At 35.9% G+C, this 25,412-nt stretch overlaps 1 protein-coding gene across 1 annotated transcript; it reads left to right on the top strand.

Annotated features, from left to right (window-relative positions):
- Positions 1-10,004: 10,004 nt before the first annotated feature.
- Positions 10,005-25,034, top strand: LOC120528422 (extracellular calcium-sensing receptor-like). The gene is made up of 6 exons (XM_039752610.1): positions 10,005-10,219; positions 12,109-12,400; positions 13,561-14,373; positions 15,106-15,333; positions 16,298-16,421; positions 24,121-25,034. Exons 1-6 carry the CDS (start codon positions 10,005-10,007, stop codon positions 25,032-25,034), a joined length of 2,586 nt encoding a protein of 861 aa, XP_039608544.1.
- The last annotated feature ends 378 nt before the right edge of the window (positions 25,035-25,412 follow it).

The raw sequence follows: 25,412 nt of genomic DNA on the forward strand, positions 1-25,412 counted from the left end.
TATTATAATAAATATAATTATTGTGGCAGTTTTACCAGGTGTTTGGCGTGGTACCTGAGGGTTCAAGGGAGCACTAGTGCCCCCTACTGCGACAATATATATATATATATATATATATATGCCAGCAACACTCATGACAATGACAAAACAATTACATTGTCAATCATGTTACGTTATTATTAAAATGTTTCCTTTTCTTTTTACTTCTCGCTGCCAATGCAGGTATTTTGCTATATATATATATATATATATATACAGATATATATAAATAGATAGATATGACAACAACACTCATATCAATGACAAAAAAATTACATTAACAATCATCTTACGTTATTTTTAAAATGTTTGCTTTTCTTTTTCATAACTTCTTTAACACACTACTTCTCCGCTGCGAAGCGCGGGTATTCTGCTAGTATATAATATAATCAACATATTTTGCTGTATTTCATCTTAAAAATGATATCGTCATCATATGTAAATACACGCTTTATAAAGTGGCGCAGGTTGTGCAATATTATAACTGTAGTGCAAGTTTACAGTGAGGTGATTGTATTTTTAAGTACAAACAGTTCTACAAGGAGCACTTGATGGACTGATTGATTGTTTAAAGTTCTTGGGATGAAAATGTTTCTGTACCACGAGGTCCGTACAGGAAAGTCTCTGAAGCGTTTTGCCGTGGTTGAGGCAGCATGTGCTTGATGCTGTATCCCGATAATTCTCTTTCTGATCAGCTGCTGCTGTGATTCCCCACTCAGATACAGTGATATAAATACTCCGAGTGGAGCAGTGAGAGTAATATGGAAAAAGATGATCTGATGTGGCAACACCTAACGGGAGCAGCTGAAAGACGAAAAAAAAGGTGCAGTGAGAGTAACAACGCTAAAGCAGTTATGGTATTTGGAATACTATGGCTATTCCCTGGACCATTATATTTTTACAAGTTAATTACAATCAGATGCATTACACTAATAAACAATATGCGGTTAGTTTCAGTGTATTTATAAAACCGCGTCAGGAAAATAAAGAGTAACCACACAGGAACAGTAGCACTGCTTTGATGCTGGGTGCCGCCAGTCTGCAAAACCAAGCGGAGAACTTGCGTACGACAGGGTATGAGGTACTGTGGAAATGTGCGTGGCTTTATGCCAAGTGTAGGTTTTATACATTATGATTTGAATGTGAAAACCTTCTTACGCAACATTTCTGTGGGTATGCACCGTTTATGCATGAGGCCCCTGGTCTTGACAGGATTTTACCAATTGTATTTAAAGAAATTTAAAAAAATGTCATCTATAAACCCATATTTGTCATATTCAGCAGTCACTTCAGAAAAGAGAAGCACCTGAGAACAGGAAAGTTGCAAATGTGACTACAGTTTTCAAGAAGCAAGACAAAATGGATACTAGTAATTACAAAATAATTAGCCTTACTTCTGTGCCATGAAAAATAATGAAAACTATAAGAGATAAATTTAAAAATTGCCTAAATGAAAATAATATTCTAAATAGGAGCCAGCATGGGTTTATTAGAGAAAAGTCCTGCAAAAACAGTCTTTTATGATTTTTTTGAAGAAGCAACTGAATAGTTGGCAAAAACAAAGCATACAACATAATTTACCTAGACTTTCAAAAAGCCTTTGATACAGTCCAACACCAACAATTGATTCTGAAACTAGAAGCTGTAGGCATCAGAGGTAACCTACAGAACTGGGTCTCTAGTTGGTTAGCTGGCAGGAGACAAAGAGTACAGATAAGAGGAAAATGTACCACATGTAATGAGGTCATCAGTGGAGTCTCTCAGGAGTCTGTCCTTGGACCATTTCTTTTTCTGATTTATATTAATGACATTGATTCTGGTATACTGTAGTGAGTAACTGCAGTGGGCTGGAGCCCTGCTCGGGGTTTGTTTCCTGCCTTGCGCCCTGTGTTTGCTGGGATTGGCTCCAGCAGACCCCCGTGACCCTGTAGTTAGGATATAGTGGGTTGAATAATGGATGGATGGATGGATGTAGTCAGTAAACTTGTCATATTCTCAGATGACACTAAAACTGGTAGAATGGTAGACACTGAGGAGGCAGCAAACAGAAATCAAAATGACCTGGACAACCTTCAGAATTGGGTGAACACCTGGAAAATACAGTTTAATATAGAAAGTGCAAAGTGCTACACATGGGCAAAAGGAACATCAATTATAAATACAAGATGGAAGACATTGTCTTACAGGAAGCCACCACTGAAAAGGATTTAGGTGTTTATGTTGATGCAACATTTTCATTGGCTTGGCAGTACACAGAAGCGATTAAAAAGACAATTAAAATGTTAGGTTATATCATAAAAACATTTGACTTTAAGTCTAGGAACATTATGCTCAGAATATATAATGCATTGGTAAGACCACATTGTGCGTGGTCACCACAGTACAAGAAAGACATAACAGCACTTGAAGCTGTGCAAAGGAGAGCAACCAGATGCATCCCAGGACTTCAAGACATGTCCTACACTCAGAGACTCAGAGAATTAAATCTGTTTAGTCTCGAGCAGAGGAGACTTTGTGGGAAACTAATTCAGGTACAGTATTTAAAGTCCCCAAAGGTGTTGATAAAGTAGATCCAGATACAATCTTTCAGTTTAAGGGAGAATCATGTACTCAAGTGCATCAGTGGAAAAGGGAAGTGCATTTAAAACTGAAGCCTGAAAGCACGTCTTTACGCAAAGAGTTGTGGGACTCTGGAACAAACTACTGAGTCAAATAGTTGAAGCATAAACCTTAATAACCTTTAAGTAAAATCTGGCTGAGATATTGACACAGTTTAGCTATCAGCTAAACAAATGCGTCCAATTTCTAATGTTCTATGTTCTTGTGTAAAGAATGGGTATACAACCAAGAGAGAGACAACAAGAGAGATAGAATGCCAGGATCAGGGTTAAGCTGGTGTGGAGGAAAGAAGGTGAGGCAGTCAGGTTGCACTAAGAAAGAGAGAGAGGAATGGTGCTCCGGGGTAGGTTTTCTCCTGTTGAGCATTAGAAGACCAGGAGCAGCAGATTGCTTTGATGGTCATCTTTTGTACACTGAAAGATGGTGGAGGAAAGAGGGAATAGGGCTGATGGGGTCCCTACATACGAAAAGCATGGTGGTAGGAACAAGAGCCGATGAAGGTTGGCATGCTTGTTTTTGTCTTGACTCTGCCAGGCACCCCAGGATGGGGAGCAGAAGAGAGATGTGCTGGGGCTCAAAAGGCAAGAACAAGATATATAAGCTGATTTTGACTTTGCTTTTATTCTGATTTTAGCCTATTTATTGGATTTATGGATTGATGGATTTTAACTTCCACATAGACATTATTTTATTGAGGATTATTTTTTGAAATACTCTGCACTTTTAGAACACTGCTGAACTTTTGACTGTTTGTGAATAAAAATTGCTCCAGGATTGTTGTTTATGTCCTCTTTGTCCTAGTCTGTCACTTAATATGACTAGCAGTGTCCCAGGTGATAGAAGATACCATAGGCATGACACAAACATATACTAAAAAACTAAAATAAAACAATGAGCTACTGTAATACTGTAATGAGATACTATTACACTTACAGGAGTTAATTTTGAGGCATTTCAGGCTCTATATATGCCAAAGATAATCCCACAGCTGCAGCACGAATGGGGCCTCAGCTTCTTTGACTCAACATATGAAACACAAGCCAAATAATTAACAGTATTAGCATGATAAGATAAAGCAAAATTAAAAAAAACAACAACATATTGGAGAAAATATAATACAACACAAACAGAAAGATAACAAAAACATATTCAATAACAAAGAAATAAAAAGTTGTTCATAAAAGCATCAAAATAAGCAAACATAAAGAAAAGAAAGTGAAGCCAGGAATGAAACTCTGGTCAAACCATGACATTATTCACTTAACTAACTAGAGCTGCTCCATTTGCCAGTGGAACATTGGTTTGTGACAGGCACTTAAATTGTGTAATGAACTAGCCATTTTACTATCTAATTGTAAATGTCTCTTGAAAGTGGCCTTTTGTGTGATGCTGGTCAGCAGTACAAGATAAAGTGGCTGTAGCTAACAGATTGCGTATATGTGTATGATGTAGTTCATTTACTTAAAATGTGCATGTGATAAGAGGTCCGTGGCAAAGAACAATTGTAATAAATAATCGGGAGTCCCAGAATGTGCAGGCTCCAAACTGGTGTATTTGCACATGTGAGCGTGCACACAACATTTCAAGATTGATTGGGGTTCTTGGCTGATTGTGCATTCATATGCAAATGCAAAAGCATTTCAGTTAAGTGCTTCATTCACACCTCAGAGCTGGTGGAGGACAGCACCTGTATACAAGCGGGGATATAAAGGGAGTCCACACAGCAGAGGAGGGGAACAAGAGAGCAGGGAAAAAATGAAGGAACAATGAAGAGAAGGAATGCAGGTAAGGGCATGAGAACAGACTGAGAATCAAGAGAGTCTGTGCTGGGAAGAAAGGAGGCAGATGGTCAGGAGTATGCCCCAGGGAAGCAAGCGACAAGGCCTGTGCTCAAGAGCAGGACAGGAGAAGGGGCACTCCTAATGAGCAACGCAGGGATGTAGGAGTGGCTCTGGCGCGCAGTGTCTCCCAGGTGGGCACCAAAGGACTTGCTGAGGGAGACGTGAGTGGGGTTTAGAGTGGACACTGAGGGACTGATGGTGGGAACCCAAACCTAGGTTTAAAGGATGACTGAACCTGTCTGAGAGTGATTCTTCTTGCTACAAAGCCCTGATGGGATAAGCTGAGGAGACACCAGATTTTAGAAAGGGTATTAGGGCTCGTGACTGTTTTAAAAGTAGATTCTGCCTGTCATTTAAACTTGGTTTTATTGGAACATTTATTGAACATTTTAACATTCACATTTCACATTATTTTATGGATTATCTGTCTGAAGAGATCTGGTCAGCACTTTGGGACACTGCTTGTTTTGTTTTTGTAAATAAAAGAACTAGACACTTGCACCAAGCCCTTGCCGGCTATATGTGTCCTCACTTGTCACGGTTCATTCGTAGGTATGCTGTTGAAGGTTCTGGCAATCAGGGTGTATGGAGCTGACCCATACCAATTATTGGTAACTTCTGTTACATCAGAGTATTGTGGACTATTAACAGAACTCCATAAGTATTTTATACACTCAGGGAAAAACACATGTCATCTTCGCATGCTGGTAGCAGGATTTAAAGAGACAATAAAGTATGGTCATGCTTTCTAGTATTAGGAACAGTGTTTGAAGGAGTACCTGGGCCAGTTTAAAGCCAACTGATGTCCAACAGCCTAACAGTGGTACCCTCTGAACCCTTCCATTGCTTAACTGACAAGATGTTAAGACTCAATCAGTACTAAAAGTCAAGTAAGAGATAAAACCTTACCCAGTTGTGTGAAAAATCAGTAAATAATAATAAAACAGCTTAAGGTTTCATTGAAAAAATCATTTGATAAGTTAAATGCTAGCCAGACCCAGCCGGCTGCTACACCATGAGATAGAAACAAATGTGTTATTTCAATTAAAACTTTAAATATAGAATTAAATTGATTAAAAGCAGATAAAATAAAGACAATTACAAAAAAAAATGACTAAATTCAAGTGTATGAGTAAAAGAATTATTAGCATGGTAGCTAGGGGAAAAACACTTTGGTGTCTCAGTTCCCTTGATACACTAAGCACATTTTAATTTTGCTTAAATGTTAATCCAAGGTTGACAAGCAGTACACAAATGCAAAAAATAGATTCATTTCAACTGGTTATGAGTGAAGCCTTACAAAAGTCCTAAGTTTAAACAATTGTATACAGTAAATTGACTCTACTATATTCTTCTATATTTTTAGATGGAAAAAGCTGGTTTTAGAGTGTACTATGAGGCCATATTTTGTGGCCTAGTGCTTAGCATTGCAGTCTCATATTTCCATGGACCCCAGTTCCGTTAGTGGTGGTGTGGTAGCTTTGAGGCTAGGGATTTGCACTGGCAATCGGAAGGTTGCTGGTTCAAATCCCATAAATGACAAAAGTGAATCTAAATCGTTAGGTCCTTGAGCAAGGCCCTTAACCTGCAATTGCTTCATCCTGGGTATGATGTTAATCTGCATCCAGTCCTTCATGTAGGCCCTCCAACCTGCAGGGAAAAACCTGGGGGTTGGTGGCAGAATTGGCACTCCAGCCACCATAAAAAAACCTCACACAGTTCCATTCCATCTGAACTAGTGTGGTGCTGAGGTGTCACCCATTGCATGGTTGTACTTGGGCCCTAATCTGATATCATGAGTTGGTTTGTCTTGTGGTGGGTGCGGCAATGCGCCGTATCAGCGTGTGCTCCTAACCTCCTCCAGTTCAATTACTGGCCCTGCTGTCTGTTGGATGTTTCCTTATTTTTCCAGTGTCAGTTTTATTGCTATTGCCTAAACTGACCCTGTAATGGACTGGCATTCTATCCAAACTGGCAATGTTTTGTTTCTGATGCTGCCAGGATACGCTATGGCTATAGCACAGGACCATGAAATGGACCTCCTGTTCAATGGATGCATGGATAAAGTTACTTTTTTCAAATATATTTCTAAGTTAGGAGCATTTACAATAATAATGATTGAAATCAAGTTCTGCCTTTTAAAACTAGTTATGCGCACTATGTAAAATGACATTTTGAAACTGCTGTCCTCATTTTAAGAACACACGTAAGCCATAGTTAACGTATACTTTAAAAGACAGTGCAGCCCAAGTTCTAGTAAGTTATTCTACACTTGATAATTCCTTTTTTTGACCACTTTTAATTATAAACCTGTTCAATTTTATACCTCCTGCTCAGTCTTGCTAAAAATTATGTAATTATGGGAATATCAAAATATCTTGAGTAAATTTTTTAAAAAGTGATGCTTAAACAGGACTTAAGTTGGCTAATATTTAGTAATAATAATTAGTATTATTGTATGTATTTATGAACATGGAGAGAAAGCTAATAAGCTTTTAGCGCAACAAATTCACAAGCAAGATGTGCATAGCGCAATCTCGGTAATTACTAACACGAACGGAGATAAAATCATCGAACACAAAAATATAATGTACACTTTTAGAGACTACTATAAATCCCTATATACTACTGAGTTTAAAGAAGACAATATACAATCTAATGCATTTCTGGATAAATTACAGATACCACAAATTGACGCTATTAGTGTGGAGGAGCTCGATAAACCTCTGTCATTATCAGAATTACTGGATGCTATAAAGTCACTCCAAGGTGGAAAAGCAGCAGGCCCTGACGGCTACCCTGCAGAGTTTTACAAGAAATTCTCCGCTCAGCTAGCTCCCCTCCTATTAGCAACATTTACAGAAGCCAGAGATAACCAATCTCTTCCACAAACCTTTCGCCAAGCACTAATCACTGTCTTTCCAAAACAAAATAAGGACTTATTACAATGTGCATCATACAGACCAATTTCACTTCTGAATAACGACGTTAAAATACTCTCTAAAATCATAGCTAGAAGGATGGAGAAAGTGCTCCCCTCAGTAATATCACAAGACCAAACTGGATTTATTAGGGGCCGACACTTATCTTCAAATCTTCGACGCCTGTTTAATGTAATATACTCACCAACTAAATCAAACACCCCAGAAATATTATTATCATTGGATGCAGAAAAAGCATTCGACATGATTGAATGGAAATACCTTTTACTATTTTGGAGAAGTTTGGGTTTGGCCGAACATTTGTGCATGGATTAAATTACTGTATACTAACCCAGAAGCTTCAGTTTGCATCAATAACATTTGCTCAGACTACTTTAAACTAGAGCGTGGCACAAGACAAGGATGCCCTTTGTCACCACTGCTGTTTGCAATTGCCATTGAACCACTGGCAATACATTGTCGAAATACTGATCAGATAAAGGGGATTAGCAGAGAAGGACTGGAACAGAAAATCTCATTATATGCAGATGACATGGTACTGTATATATCGATCCAGAAAATTCTGTGCCTGCAGTCTTAGCAGCACTCACAGAATTTCAAAAGCTCTCTGGTCTCAGAATTAATCTGAATAAAAGTGTACTCTTTCCGGTGAATTCGCAAGCATATAATATTAGATTAGACACCCTTCCTTTTATCATTGCAGAACAGTTTAAATACCTCGGGTAAACATCACAAGTAAACATAAAGCTCTTTATCAACAAAATTTCGTCGTCTGTATGGAAAAAATTAAACAAGACTTGCATAGATGGTCAACCCTTCATCTCACACTAGCTGGAAGAATTAACACTGTTAAGATGAATATTCTTCCTAAGCTCCTTTTTTTATTTCAAAACATACCAATATACATTAATAAATCGTTCTTTAAGCAATTAGATTCAACAATAACCTCATTTATTTGGAATTCTAAACATCCACGCATCAAAAGAGCGACCCTACAAAGACAAAAGGCAGAAGGTGGCATGGCTCTACCTAACTTCCAGTTTTATTACTGGGCGGCAAATATACAGTCGATAAGAACCTGGACACAAATAGAAGAACATACACAGGCATGGACCGCAATAGAAGTAAAATCCTGCAGTACTTCTTTGTATTCCTTGCTTTGTGCTCCAATAAACACACGTTATCGGCAATACACTAATAACCCAATTGTGCTCCACTCACTTAGAATCTGGAACCAATGTAGAAAGCATTTTAAGACGGAGAAGCTTCTTTCTGTGGCACCTGCAAAAGAACCACCTCTTTCAACCCTCACAAACATATGCAGTTTTAATATCTGGAAAAATTTGGAATTAACTTGCTTAGAGATCTTTATATAGACAAGCGTCTTTGCATCCTATGAACAATTACATTCCAAATTTAACATTCCAGCTACAAATTTCTTTCACTATCTTCAAATCAGGAACTTTGTTAAACAGAACCTTCCAGATTTTCCTCATCTTGCACCCTCATCCACGCTGGAAAAATTATTGCTCAATTTCAAGGAGTTAGACTCCATCTCTACAATATATAAAATCCTTTTACAATCCCTTCCTTTCAAAGATCCAAGAGGACACTGGGAAAATGACCTCTCAATTAATATATCAGAAAAGGAGTGGAAAGTAGCAATGCAGAGAATTCACTCAAGCTCCATATGCAAAGCATACAATTATACAACTCAAAATTATATATCGAGCACATCTGTCTCGACTAAAACTCTCCAAAATGTTTCCAGGGCATGATCCAACCTGCGAACGTTGCAACCAAGCCCCAGCCTCACTAGGTCACATGTTCTGGGCCTGCTCCAAATTAACATTATTCTGGACAAAAATTTTTAATTACCTCTCAGACAGTCTTGGACTCACAATCCCTCCTAACCCATTAACAGCTGTGTTTGGGGTTCTTCCAGAGGGTCTTAAAGTGGAGAAAGACAAACAAATTGTGATTGCATTCACTACACTGTTGGCACGCAGACTTATTCTGATAAACTGGAAGAACCCAAACTCTCCTCTTTTAAGTCAGTGGGAAACTGATGTGTTATATTATTTAAAATTGGAAAAAATCAAATACTCAGTTAGAGGATCTGTGCAGACTTTTTTCAAAACATGGCAGGATCTAATCAGTAATATTTTGAAATGATTTTATAAAGCACAGAGAATTTGTTGATTTAGGTATTTTTAAAAGCCTTAAATTTTACACCGTTTGGCTTGCTCTCTCTCTCAAGGGTGGGGATCGATCTGTTCTTAGCATAATTCTTTTTTTTTGTAAAAACTTGATTGCTATGTATTGATTGTAATAAAATTAAAAAAAAAAAAGTATTATTGTATGTATTTATATAGCACTTTTCTCATTAGTATTAGCCTCATACTGATGTTCACAGCTACATTCTTTGCTTCTGTGCTCTTTGCTTTGCTATGGGACTAAAAATAATAAACAACATAAGTTTTTTATGTTCTTACAGGTACCTCCCAGGAGTATTTGTTAAGCATAAAATGACTGGCAAAAATCACAGCCAGCATTTGCTGAAATGACATTTAAACTCAGTGCTTCCATGCTCGTAACCTTACTGGTTCTTGTTCCTGTTTGTGAAAATTCTGCATGCAGACCACAAGGACATTTTCAATTTAATGAGTTATATAAACCTGGAGATGTGATTTTAGGGGGAATATTTGCAGTGCATTTTAAAGCAATAGCACCAGAACTGTCTTTTAGGACAAAACCTGAACAATGGAAATGCGAAAGGTAGGTTTTTAAGTATATGCATGGATGTCACATAATCAAGGAAATAATATTACAGGTAATTATAGAATAGCTAATTTTTTAATGAAGTGTACATTTTATCATATATTTACCTTGCACATGAAAGTTTTATGAAATAGTTTTAAACCAGCATAGCTCTATTTTCTTTGATTTTACTTTTTAATGATAAAATCCTAGGTTTATTTTATGTGTCACTTGTGTTTATCTGTAGGGAAAACCAGGCAGAATGATTATATTATTATATTATCTATGTGAATTGTTCTTTATATTAGGCTTAATGCCCTAATCCACTGAACAGTCCATTTAACACGTTAAACCAGCAGTTCACAACCTGAGGTAAGAGAAGCTAATAGGTGGCACTAGAAAAAAAAATAATGAAAAATTTGAGGTATAAAAGCTAAGTAACTTTGTGTGGGATGATGAAATTAAAATGAAAAAATTAAGAAATCAATGTAATACGTTTTTTTAATTAAGAAAATGAGGTTACCAAGAGGTATGGTTGACAAGCATTACAAATCTGATGCTAAACATAGTTTTGTTAAACTTGTCTGGTTTACCATGATTTTTAGAATGTTTCAGTGATTGACAGACTAAAGCTGAAGAATACTCAGGAAACAAGGATGGATTTAACAATTATTAACGATAAAATGAAAATCAATCAATCAACATTTATTTATATAGCACATATTCATACAAAAAAATGTAGCTCAAAGTGCTTTACAAAATGAATAGAAAAATAGAAGACACAATAAAAAAATAAACATAAGTCAACATTAATTAACATAGAATAAGATATCTAACCTCTCATCTTAATGTTCATTAATATTAATCAAAAGCAGAAAGTTTTTAGGATATGTCACGTCTTTTCTTAAAAATAAATATAGAAATATGCCAAATAAAAAATCAAATCTCTCCTTACATCTATCAAAATTGGAATATAAAGATTCTTTGTGCCTTGACCTGTGCTCAGCATTCACATTGTCTTGTAAATATTTCTGAGTTGTGTTCCTCTTTTATTTACCTGAACTCAAATGTAATTTGTGAATTATTTTCCCCTTTCTTTTGATGTGAATTCATTTGTAACTGTATAATATTTCTAAATTACAAGTACGGAAATATTAGTTTCTAGATTTTACATTACTCTTCTTATAAATTAATTTTGACATACATGAAAAAAATTAAAAGACACATACACAAACTATCCTTTAGTACCTTGCTAAAACTCCCCTATTTTAGTATTTTTGGCAGCAGGGTTATTTAGTTTTGCTTAATAGGAGATCAGTAGCTGACAAATTAACATGTTGATGTTAATGGGTTGGGTGTTGATTTGGTTCAAAGTTAAACTTGACTTGATTATAGGAATGTTATTTGATTTTAATAAAATTAATAACATGTTTAAAAAAAAGATGTAAAATATGGTGATACTTTGAAACCCTTCAATTCATGAAAATGGTGCACTAAAAAAAAAACATTTCTGATATGCTAGAGACATTAATTTGTCAGTCTTCGTTTATTGTATCCTGTGTTCCTAGAAGTCAGTCAGTCACAAATGACATGGGCAAAAAATGTAATCATGATGTGGCAAAAAGATTTTGAATAAGTCATTTTGCATGATAGTAATATGATTGAAAATACGTTTGTGAAGTTTGTTTTACTAAAACATTTGTCTGGTTTGCATTTTTTTTGCTTTGTATTATTTACTTTTCAAGGTTAGATTTAAAACAAGACTTTTTCTCTTTTAATCATATAGTTCTTTTAGTTTAGTTGTTTAATTCTCTACCAATGCCATGATGGAGGGGCTTGAGGGGTCTCCTGGGTATGAATGCATATGCTCACTATCTAAAGTAAATTCTTTTTTTTTCTCTTAACAGTTTTGATATCAATGTCTTTCAAAGGGCACAGGTCATGGCATTTGCAATTGAAGAAATAAACAACGATCCAGCCCTTCTTCCTAATGTATCGCTGGGTTACAGACTATATGATGACTGTATGAATCTGCAGGTGTCTCTCAGAGCGGCACTGGCTCTAATCGGAGGTCTGGGGGATGTTAGAGCTGATTCTGACTGCAAAGGACGCCCTCCTGTTGTTGCCATTGTTGGAGAACCTTTATCAACTCATTCTATTGCTGTTTCAAGAACTGTGGGTGTATTCAGCATGCCTATGGTAAGATGTTTGTTACTGTACCTAATTCTTGTTTTTCATGTGATGAAAAGTACCAGGCTACATCTAAAAATACCAAATTATAATAATTTTGAAATAATTATAACTTATTTGAAATTAATGCATTGTTTATTTGTTTATATTATAATCATCTTAATTCCTTGTAAAACATTTTATATATACTAAAGTTGCAAAATTGAATAATTTTGATGATTCACCAGCTGGAAAAAGAAACCATTCTGGTGAATAGAACTGTTTGGATATGTTCAAAGAAAACTTCTTCTATAACTGTGTCCTACTGACATTGCCTGTTATCCCACAGTTTTTAGCATTAAATATGCATTCATTTTGCAATTTTACTACCGTATATACTCATGGATAACTTCTCCCGCAGATAAGTCAGGAATTGATTTTGCCATATAACTTCTGGTATTTTATAATGTTGGTCGTATAAATCGAATTCAGAAAACTCACGCTATTGGTCCAAGAGATTATGACATACTAATGCCCACTTTAGAGAGTAACCACGGAGCACGCTGCCTTTTTTTTTTCTATGTGGGTGTGACAATGCGCTGTATCAGCACATGCTCCTAACCTCTCCCTCTCTCTCTGTGTCTCTGTTGTGCTTACATGACCGCACGGTAATACCCGAACTACTACAAAGCAACGTTTGCACTGATTTGTGTTTTTTGTATCTCACACCCTCATACACCTTTATCGTAAGAGCATCCCTTATCTACAATGGAGTGTTTGATCAGAAGAAAACATGAATCTGGTTTTACATTAAATTTTGTTGAAGTAGCGAAAAAAATTGGTAACTGCGCTGCTGCAGCAAAATTCAATGTGTCTGAGAAACTGATGCGAGATTGGAGGAGGCAAGAAGATGTAAAAAAAAAAATTAAGTGTCGCATTTTTGAATGGGCATTTAATTCAAGGTCTGATTTTATGATCGAGTTTTTCAGGTTTCAAGACCTGACTTATATGTGAATATATATAGTAATTCATCATTATAAGAGCATTTCTCAGATCTGTTTCTAATATGTAGTGTTATCTATGCACTATAATGTTATACTTCGTGCAATACCATGTAGAGTGAAGATCATAATATTCAATTTATACAGTAAAAATGTATGTGTTTGCTTATTTATGATTGCTTTTCTTAGATCAGTTTTTGTGCCTCCTGCTCCTGCTTAAGCAATAAGCTGGAGTTCCCTTCATTCCTTCGCACTGCCCCAAGTGATGCCTTTCAGATCAAAGTAATGGCTGAAATTATCAAGCATTACAGATGGACCTGGGTGGGCACTGTTGGAACTGATGATGACTATGGACGTTATGAACTGAGAAGTTTGAACCAAGAACTTGAGTCCTTTGGCTGTATTGCTTTCTCAGAAGCCCTCAATGTCAATGAAAAAGGAAAGCTGCTCAATGTAGTGAAGATCATAAAGCAGTCCAGTGCCAAAATCATAGTGGTGTTTCTAACCAAGATGGATGCAGATGTGTTTATCACAGAAATTGTGAGACAAAATATTACCGGCAGGCAGTGGATAGCTAGTGACTCCTGGAGTCCTTTTCCTATATTTGCAAGCAATGAGAACTTTAAATCATTTGGTGGCACGATAGGTATCATTCCAAGAAGAGGGGTTATCCCTGGACTGGAAACGTTTCTACTTCAACTTCGTCCTGATGCCGATCCCAGTCACATTTTGTACAAGCAGTTCTGGGAAGCAATGTTTGAATGTAAATTCTCTTCAAACTTATCAGTTCTAGCAAACAGCAGAATGTGCACTGGGTCAGAGGACCTTGGCAGTACAAAGACAGAATACAGCGATGTTTCCCAGTTAAGAGGCTCTTATAACGTGTATACAGCAGTGTATGCAGTAGCACATGCACTTCACAGCTTAATGTCATGTGAAAATGGAAAAGGGCCTTTTCAAAATGATTCTTGTGCAGATGTGGCAACTATGCAGCCCTGGCAGGTAAGGAAAACATAATAATATACTGAGAAACTGCTATAAATTATGCGGTTGTAAAAAATGTTAATCTATTACAAAATAGATAGCAGGTTATAGAGAAGAGCTGTTTTTTTTTTATATAAACAAATTTGTGTTGATGATGTAAGCGTTATCTTGTCTATTTAACAACTTCAGAGTGCTAACTTCAATTCCCTGGTTACCTACATTTAGTTTATATTTCTTCTTTGTGTTTCTATGGTTTTGTTTGGGTGCTCCAATTACCTACAATTACAATTACCTGACGCATCCCAAGACGAGTGTGGTGATTGACAACTTTAAATCGTCCTCATATATATATGTAAGAGCGTGTGTGAGCCCTGTTATCAACAGAACATTCATACAATGTTGGTTCCTGGCTTAAGCCAGACGTTTCTGGAGTAAAATAAGCAGAATTTGACCAGAATTAAGAAAATAAAATATACATATGAATATATATATATGAATTTCCCCTTGGGATTAATAAAGTATCTATCTATCTATCTATCTATCTATCTATCTATCTACTTAATTGCTCTTGGTAAATTTTTAACTATATATTGCGGATTTAATTTTGGCATTTCTAATGTATTTTTTCTAACAAATTAACAGCATTATACCGTATAATAAATAACATGTCCTGTGGTTGTGAACCTAATGAAACTTTAACTTTAACTTCAACCGCCCATTGCTCTGTTATTATTATTTTTTTGTTTCGAGCTTCTGCATTACCTCAAGAAGGTCAACTTCATAACCAATACGGGGGACAGAGTAGCTTTTGATGAGAATGGGGATCCAGTTGCTGTTTTTGATGTTATAAACTGGCAGAAAAATGCAGAAGGAAAAGTAATTAGCAAAACCATTGGAGTGTTTGATGAATCCGCTGCATTGGGGCATCAACTTTCCCTCAAGGAAGAGGACATATTTTGGAACTTTGAATTTGGAACAGTAAGATGAACGTTTTTTGCATCTGTTAGCAGTCTACATATTAAAAACAATGTGTTCGCTGTTTTAATGAATGTTAGAAAGGTTTGAGACTAACAAAGGATGATGAAGATTTTTTAAATAATTTCATTTTTTAATAATTAATTAAGGGCATTTAATGACATCTTGGTTAGTGTTGTTGTTCACATCATCTCCTGGTTGCTGTATGGGTGTTTTTCAAAGTTTTCCATTGAGCTCATATCTTAAAGCTGTTCAAGTTAAGTTGAATTCATGACTTTAAACTGACCAAGACTGAATGTGTGTGAGGTTGAAAGAGTGAGTGTGTCATGCAGTGGAAATGTATTCAAAAGGTGGTTCCTGCCTTTCACTCTCCAGGATTACCTACCAGGAAAGGCTCAGTATTTGATCCTGTTTTTAAATAAGCTAGGGTTCAAAATGAATGAATGAATAATTTCAGTATTAAATATGATTTACTGTATGTGTGCAAATGCATAAGATTATCTAGTGTGTGTTACTGTAAGGGTGTGTGTGCACTCAACCATTCAGGAAAGAAATATCCATTTGAAAAGTATAGGAAATAGTTTGCTGTTTTGTAAATTTTCCTCTGGATACTGCAGTTTTGTTCTCCACATCTGCAAGTATGTGACTTTTGGGTTAACTGGTGACTTTAAATTGCCCTACTGTTTGTGTGTGTGTCCTTCAGTTGACTGGCAGCCTTTCTGATGTTATTTACTGCCTAGGATGGGCTCCTGCACTATGTGAGTCTCACTTAGAATAAGCCAGTTTAATAATATATGTTTGCATGGCAAATTTGTGTTCAAGTTCACCATAACCAAATAATGGAAAAAATTCGGAAAATCAATGTGTGATACTTGCAGACATCAATATTTTTAAATATGTTACTCTAATGTATTTCAAGAGTCTGCTGTTCCATCATATTACATATAACATATCATCATTACTTCAGATTCCTGAATCTGTGTGCAGTAAGAGCTGTCTACCTGGAACAAGAAAGGCTACCAGGAAAGGAGAGCCAATTTGCTGCTTTGATTGCGTGACATGTGCTGAAGGAGAGTTCACAGATGAGATAGGTAAGTAAAGAGTAATGGAATATTATTTACAAGAAGTTTAAATGTTCTTTATTTCTTCACTTTATTAACTAAACTGTGCACAGATGTAGGAGAGGCTATTTTCTGAAAATGAACAACCGGATTATTATGTTATATTCATAGTAGAATGCAGTAGAAATTGTGGTTTGTGGACGAAGGTTCAAACAAATAGCAGGCAGACACCAATTCTAATAAGCAGAATCTTTTATTTCTGACTTCTTGGTGAGCAGAGTGGCTTTTCCTTACAGAGAGAAAATGCAAGGAAGGCCCCCGACAAGGGGGGTTCAGCTGCATTTATAACAAAATCTTCAAAGAGAATGATTTAAAAAAAAAATAGAGCAGTTCCATCCAAGGCCATAGAACATTCTTTACAAAATTTGCTGATTAGTCTTATATTTGAAAATGAAGCTTATCAGAAAGCTTGTCATATGTTTGGCATCTTACTTGGACAATAACCAGACACTGCTTGAGACAAGCCGGGGAGTGGCTGAGAGCTGCATTCCACAGCTGGAAGCACACTTCTGTTAATAATAATACCTAGCCACACAGAGAACATGCAGATTTTCATACAGAAGCTAGCAATAGATTTTAAATTCCATTCCACAGGTTCATCACTAACAGAAAGAACCTTGAAATGATCTCAAAGTTGCCTCAGTCCATTGTTCTGTCTCTATCACGGGCAGCAGTATATCACTGACTACTGTCTGTACTAGTAATACATTCTGGTACTTAATCTTGAATACTGGGCTTGAGACCACTGTCCGGCCCTCCCTGAGTCACATTTCAAGAATCATTTCATTTTAGACAATTAAAGGAAAACAAGGCAATTTTAAGAATAAATAAATAAGTCAAAAGAGTTTCATGGAAAACTAGAGCTAGAGATTAGCTAGAATGTTTTCAAATCACTAAACCTTTGCACATTCTTTGCACATTCTATATATTCATATATACTCTATCTTCAGTAGCATACTGTAATTTTGTAATTCAAACAGGAAAAAAATACTATCTAGATACTGTAATAAAATATGGAATACATTCAATCATCCGTCCATTTTCAAATGCGCTTATCCTGGAGCCTATCTTTGAAAGCATCAGTCGCAAAGCAGGAATCCCTGGAAAGGGTACTAGTTCATGTCAGGTTGAATACACATGAACACACGCACATTAGGACCAATGTAGCAAACACAATATATCTAACATGCACACCTTTGGATTATGGGAGGAAACTAGAGCACCTGGAGGAAATCCATACACACGGGGAGAACATGCAAACTTATTGCAGGGAGAACCCAGAACATAAACTCTGGCCTCCTTTCCTATATTCATATTGCTTGCTATCGTTAAAATCAGTGTTGGTGTATGATTATGTATCAAAGTGTTCTGTTTGTACCTGTTACATTTTGCTGATGGCTACATGTTCCCAAAAAAGTAAAACATTTACTAAATCATTTTTATATTGTGGACTTCACATTGAGACTTGTTAAAACAATTTAAAATGTTTTATTAGTGCCACACAGAAAGCTTTAAAATAATGAAAGTGATTTGCTAATACAAACTATCTTAGTTTCACTGTATATTCGTATTTGTTTGTTCTTCTTCTGTAGTATCAGGCAACTTAGGAACAAAACTAAAGTGTTTCATATATCATACCATAACATAACACAACCATGCATTCTCAGCCTTGCTTAATCTTGTTTATGGTGGCTGCATCAGGCAAAAGGCAGATTCAACTCTAATCTAGGCACTATTCCACTACAGGGTTTACCCATGCACAATAAATGTAAAGTTTACAGTATTAAATTAATTTAATATGCACCCTTTTTTGTGAAAAAAGCAGAAGAACACAAAGGAGAAAGGGGAATCCATGTAGACATGGGAAAAACATACAAACCCTTCACAGACTTTGACTGCTATGCTGATGATACTCAGGTTTATATTCCTGTGTGGAGCACTGCAATAAATCAACTGCACAACTGTCTTTCTGTACTAAGATCCTGGATGGCTAATAATTTTCTTGATCTGAATCAAAATAAAATGGAGGTGCTTATAGTGGGTCCATCAGCTAAGGCCCAAATTGATCTTGGATTTCTCGCGTCTTTCTCTGTCATTTGCAAACCTCAAGTCCTCAGTCTTGGTGTTATCTTTGACAGTAACCTCTCTTTTGAGAAACAGATTAATTCTGTAGTCAAGAGTGGCGTTTTCCAGCTTCGCCTATTAGGTAAGATCAAGTCTTCTTTATCTTCTAGGGATCTTAAGAAAGCTACTCATGCTTTTATCTTTTCTCGCCTTGATTGCGCAGGTTACAGTTGGTCCAGAATGCTGCCACTCGCTTTCTGGTTGGGGCAAGAAAGTATGATTCTGTTTCTCCAGTATTAGCTTCTTTACGCTGGCTGCCTGTCAGTTTTCAAACTGATTTTAAAATCTTGTTGCTAGTTTTTAAATCTTTACATGGGCTTGCTCCTGCCTATTTATTCAAATTGTGTGCTTTACACCAGCCATCTAGAGTGCTTAGATCTTCTGGTCAGTTGTCTCTTGTTGCCCCTCGTACCAAGTGTAAAACTAAAGGGGACAGGGCTTTTGCAGCTGCTGCTCCTCGCCTGTTGAACTCTTTACCTCATTACATAAATGAGTCGTCTTCAATTGAACTGCTCAAAACAAGATTAAAGACTCATTTCTATTCACTTGCATTCCGTGACCTTCAGTAATACTGATGATTTCCTCATTGTGATTATGTAACATTACTTCTATTTATTATTTATTTTATTTATGTTCATATATTTTATTTCTATTTATGTTATTTGTGTTTCTCTTATTCTATTATGGTAAAACACTTTGGCCTCAGCATTCCTATGTTGTTTTAAATGTGCTATATAAATAAATTGATATTGACATTGACATTGACTTTGCATGATATGCTGGACCCATGAGGTAGCAGGGTTAACTACTGTTGCATAACTTAAGAAAATATTTGTGAGATGTTATATTCTAATGTTCATTTTAGTAAAATAAGTTCTATATTTTACAAATGTGGTAAGTAATACATTAATTATTGTGGCTACACTACAGATAGAGTAGTTATATTGTAAAATGTATATGCATTTGCTTGCAGCGACATAAGTTTAGTGGACCATACCATACGTGTGTGACATTGTACTGCTTTTTCTTTTTCTCATGTTCTTTCAGTATATATTTTCAGCTTAGGCATTTAAAAATTGCCAAAATGTTTGTGCCATGCGTGGTTTTCTATATAAAACTCTAAGATGCTTATCTGTGAAATGCTGCTATGTTGTTACTGTAGTCTGTACTATGTATTATGTACTATGGCTATGTGATAATAACTGCAATCTAATACCACTGTATATGTTACCTGCACACTATAGTATTAAGTCCCTTTACTGATTCAAAGATTTCCACTATCACTTTCATTGATTTCTTTTTCACTGTCATAATTTTAAAAATGCTTTTTAAAAGTGATAACTAGTGTCAGAGACTGATAAGTGAATACATTACTCTTTGGTGGTTATTGCTTTATACAAGGGTTGTAAAATTAAACAAACACAACATATTGGCAGTTAGAGTACCACTTGAGTAAGATCACCTTTAATGAAGGGAAGCGGAGTTGACTTGAAGGTGCCCAAGCATAATGTCAGTAGCACCTATTACACAAAGCAAGGTCTCTGGTGCTGCTTGAGCTGTCTTTGTTAGTGATTCTGGAGGTGCTGAGAACTTGGTGTCACAGATTTTGTGTTTTGTGATGATAATGGAGACAGACAGATCTGTGATTCTCAGTTATGGCAACAACACTTTCCTGTGTTGTCTTCAGTGTTGTTGCCTTAAATCCAGAAGAATGGTTTCACCTTTGACATGGTTCCAAAAAGTATTGTTTTTTTAGTATTGTCTACTGTCATTCCAAATCAATTAAGATGCGTAAAGCTTTATTACTAGAATACCAAAATTTACTTTCTGCCCAGTGCTGCTGGGTATAGTCGCCAGCCTATCTCAACGCTGACTTGGATTAAGCAGGTTTCAGAGTGTTATATTTTGTGTTATAAATTCTTGTTGCACTTTTCAGCCTTTTTCCCAACACTAAACACTGTGTTACCTAGCCCTAGAGACATCATTCTGTTTCTCTTCAGCATGTTATACCTGTTGGAGGACTCTCAGTATGTATTTTTGTTGACAGTCTACATTGTATAAAAGTGGTGCAGAGAGCAACAAATCCTTTTTTCTAGATGACACTGCATAACCTGGGGTGTACCATGTACAAAAAGAAGTTTAAAGAAGGAATCACATTATGTCTAGTATAATGTTTCTTTGCCATGAAATATCCTGTATGATGGATATTTATAGACTGCACTAAACAATTCTTTATCAACTTCATTTCATAAAACATATGACCTAAGTTTACTACCAAGACTTAATGGCATAGCACAAAAGTTATGGAATACATATAAATTCTCAAATCTGTTTAATTCAATGTAGAGTTTTAAGGGGTCAAAGCCTATCCTGACACTTTTTGGTGTAACAACAAAACCCTGCACATGGCTCCACTTCAGCATAGATCCACACAGAAACATGGGGCAAATGTGGAAGACAAGAGTTCACTTAAGAGGCATGTGTTTTGGGATGTTGGAGGAGAACCCACTTACACACAGAGAAAATGTGGGCCTCTGTGCAGTCATTGAAGCCTGAAATAGATTTAATAAACTGTTAATGACAGGAAAAAACGCAAATTTGAAAATGTTTCCAGCTCCTGCAATAAATTGCTATTGGATTAATAGTGCATTGATTTATACTTCCGAGCTGCAATATCTAAAATTTCATTTTTATCTCTGCAATACATGTTTACTGTGGATTAACAGTTCTCCACAATAGATATTTTCTGTCTCACCAACAACAAACAAAAAGTTCCAAACAACAATATTTTTTGTGATAAAGTCTTAGTCTCATGAAACCACAACCATATTCCCGCCAAACAAAAAATAATTGATTGCATTATCAAGGAATTACATTATTTTGCTAAATGAATGCATTCCAGTTGACAATAAGTATTGCATTATTTCATAAATATAGTGCCTTATTTTACAAAGATATTGCCTGCTGCTTTCTGTAACATTCTACACATGCATGCTTCAGTAGTCTAGTGATAGCTATTGACCAAGAGGTTAAGTTCATAAGAAACATGTATTCAAGTAAAAAGAAATGAACAAACGTTTTAGGAATATGCTTAGTTTTAATCAGGATACAATTTAGTAAATTTAGTACAATTGTTTTAACATATAGGCAGATTGGTAGTGCAGAGCTAACATTCTTGCCTCACAGAACCAGGGCCTTTTTTGGATTGGTCTTTGGTTAGTATTAGACTATTTCTTTATCTGCAGTACTAACACTGAATACTATAAATGTGTCAGTAATACTTCTCAACAAAATACTGTACATTTAGTGCTTCACATGTTGTGATGTGAATAACAACCATCGCCTTTTACCATCCCGGCCTGTTTCTCCAAGGATTTTAGTTTCGAACATTGGTAACTGCATCACCTGATCACACTGTTTCAAATTACAGTATCTATAGCAGTGATTCTTAACCTTTTTTGAGTCATGGACCCCTTTAACAATCTGATGAAAGCTATGGACCCCCTTCCCCAGAAATATTCACATAAACACAACTTTGTATGCAATGAATATAATGTACTGTACTTCATTTATCAAGATTTGATTATCTCACACATATATGACATACACAAAGTATTATTAAAATTTAAAGTAAACAATCTAAAAAAAACACTCCTTTTTGATTCAAAAAGCAATAGCCCATCATTATAATTATAAAATACTAGGGGGCTCTAGGGGTTTTGTTAACTGGATATACAATTTAAAGAGATTGTTATTTTCATTTCATTCATTTTTTTATTTCTTGATATTTGCCAGTAATAAAGCTGTAGAGTTATTTTAGTAATTTTTTTATCTCTTCTATGCTCGATCAGCTGGCTTGCTGCAGCTGTTTGTGCCATGCTGTGTGATCATTCAAAAGCCTGTACAGCAGCTGTCCTTTTGTCTCACTTCCTTGTTTCGTGGGATGTTAAAGTGTCTCCGAGAAATTGTTTGTAAGTAGGGCATGACGTGCAAGTAGTCTTGTGGGACTTCAAAGTGTCTTCCGAGAAGATAACGTCTCGACCCAAGATTTTTTTATTGTAATAGAGAGACAATCCTCTTGTGCAAATTTAAACAGATCTACTACTACTACTACTACATTTTCTACTACCATTACTATTACTACTACTACTACATCTACTCTAAATCCACAGTACCAGACCATATAGTGAATATAAATGTTAATTTTTATCTGACCCTCATGAACCCCCTGAAACCCATTCATGGATGCCCTAGGGGTCTATGGACCTCAGGTTAAGAACCCCTGATCTGTAGCAAATAGTTGGATTAAAACTAAAAAGATGATTCTTTATTTATAGGCTTTTGTTACAGGATTGCACACAGTACATTCTTTTGTACTGTAATTGGCTATGTGACTGAGCCCTGCTAAAGACATGCATACTGTCCCCCACTTTTTCTTCATGCCTCACACCCAGTGCTGCTAAAGTAAACAGTGACTCATTGTGATCCTAAAATGGGAGGATTAAATGTACTGTATAGCTCCTACAGGATTAAATAAACAGTATATACCAGTGACATCTGTTCAGTTCTTGCCACTTGATTGCACTCAGTGCGCAAGCTTAGCCTCTTCCTTACTAGCTGTCACTAGATGAACAGAGCATGTTCATCCACAATGTGAAAGACTGCACCTGACAATACTTTTGAGAAATGACACAGCAGTTATTTTAAAATAATGTAATCATTTTTAGAGGGGGTGAATTAAGCTTCCATACTAATCCATCTGCACTTCAGAAAATGTAAATATGTCTTTTTTTCAGAACATGCCATATAAAGTGTCCTAATTCAAGTAATGTGGAAAGAACATTTTGCAGTTACCTCTCTATTCAGAATATATTGGTGCAACATGATGAATTTCTAAAAGCATATACAAGTAAAGTGGAGGCTTATTAAGTACAGTGTAGCTGTGTTTACCAAAAATTACCAAAGTTCAGCTTGACGTGTTGAAATGATTCCACAGACAAAATATCTTTTTTTAAAAACTTTAGTAAAAATTCTAAGTAAAGCAGTTCACACAAAAAGCAGAAAATTGATATAGCAAGTAAAATAAAAGTTCTTGTTTAAGAAGAAGGTCTGTTTAAAGCTTATAAATCATCTTTCATTTCTTTAAGTTTGCTTATACAGTTGAACCATTTCTAAACGGTTAGAACACTGTATGCCTATCCCATTTTCATGCTATAAATGGGTCTTTCAGAACCTGCTAGCACAGGTACCTATTCTAAACAACAACTGTCTAAATGAACACACTGTATGTTAGTTATATCAGGAAAGTTTGATTTGATATTAACTTAAAGGGGGTAAAATGCTACACCATTGTCTATGAAAGTAAATTATATTCTATTCAAATTAAGCAAACACTAATATGAGCTTAATTCAAAGATTTAACTTTCTAAGATTGTCTCTTACATACAGTATAAACAATTTAAAGTTTAACTTACCAAACAATTACACTTTGCAATACTTTGAAAACTTATTAAAAATCCTAATACTTCTGTTTTTTCTTTTCTAGACTCAGTTGAATGCCAGGCATGTCCTCCTGATTTCTGGTCCAGTCCCAAGAGAAATAAGTGTGATCCGAAAGATGTTGAGTTTTTATCATACGAAGATGGCATGGGAATTACTCTGACAGCAACAGCTTTGTCTGGAGTCTGGTTATCTGTTGGTGTTTTAGCAGTTTTTATTTACTACCGAAGAACTCCTGTTGTTAAGGCCAACAACTCTGAGCTCAGTTTTCTTTTGTTGGTGTCGTTAATTCTATGTTTCCTCTGTTCTTTGTGTTTTATAGGAAAGCCCTCACCGTTGACCTGTATGTTGAGGCATGTAGTGTTTGGAATCAGTTTTGTTTTATGTATTTCTTGTATCCTTGTGAAGACAATTGTTGTACTAATGGCATTCAAGGCTGCACTGCCTGGTAATAACATGATGAAATGGTTTGGTGCTACCCAGCAAAGAGGCACAGTCTTTGCTCTTAGTTTTGTTCAATTTCTCATATGCATTGTATGGTTAGTTTCAGCTCCTCCTGTTCCAGCGAAAAACACAAGATATAATAATGCCAAAATTATCTTTGAGTGTGATATTGGATCAGTCACAGGATTTAGCTGCCTGCTGGGATACATTGGCTTACTGGCTTGTGTTTCCTTTTTGCTAGCTTTTCTCGCAAGACGCCTACCAGACACCTTCAATGAGGCCAAATTCATTACTTTCAGCATGCTTATCTTCTGCGCAGTATGGATTACGTTCATACCTGCTTACGTCAGCTCACCGGGGAAGCACACAGTGGCTGTGGAGATCTTTGCTATTCTGGCATCAAGTTTTGGAGTTCTTGTTGCAATATTTGGTCCAAAATGTTACATTATTTTGCTAAGACCAGAGCTAAACACTAAAAAAGCTCTGATGGGAAGAGATATTGTGAAAAACCAATAATTTACCTGAATAGCCCCAATGTGGATTTCTTTATTCCAGGGCTATTTGTCAACTGTACAGCTGCTAAATGTTATTCATAAAAAAAATCTGCTTTTTAAAAGTAGCAGGTTATTGGCACTTATTTTGTCATTTGTATACAAAACTTCACATCAATAGTAATGTACAGTAATTTGAGAGGAAATCTTGTTTTATTTTAAATGTAAATAACAAAAGAGTGGATTTCTTATTAAGAATTCTGAAAGAATGAACCTAATTGACTCTGAACACACACACGTGTTCATTGGTAATAATATTTTTTCTTACAGAGACTCCATCTGTTAACTAATGCAATACATATATGTGATGCAAAAATGAAAGCAATATTTAAGGCTTTACCTA

The sequence above is a fragment of the Polypterus senegalus genome, chromosome 1 (assembly GCF_016835505.1).
Source record: "Polypterus senegalus isolate Bchr_013 chromosome 1, ASM1683550v1, whole genome shotgun sequence".
Classification (NCBI taxonomy): Eukaryota; Metazoa; Chordata; class Cladistia; order Polypteriformes; family Polypteridae; genus Polypterus; species Polypterus senegalus.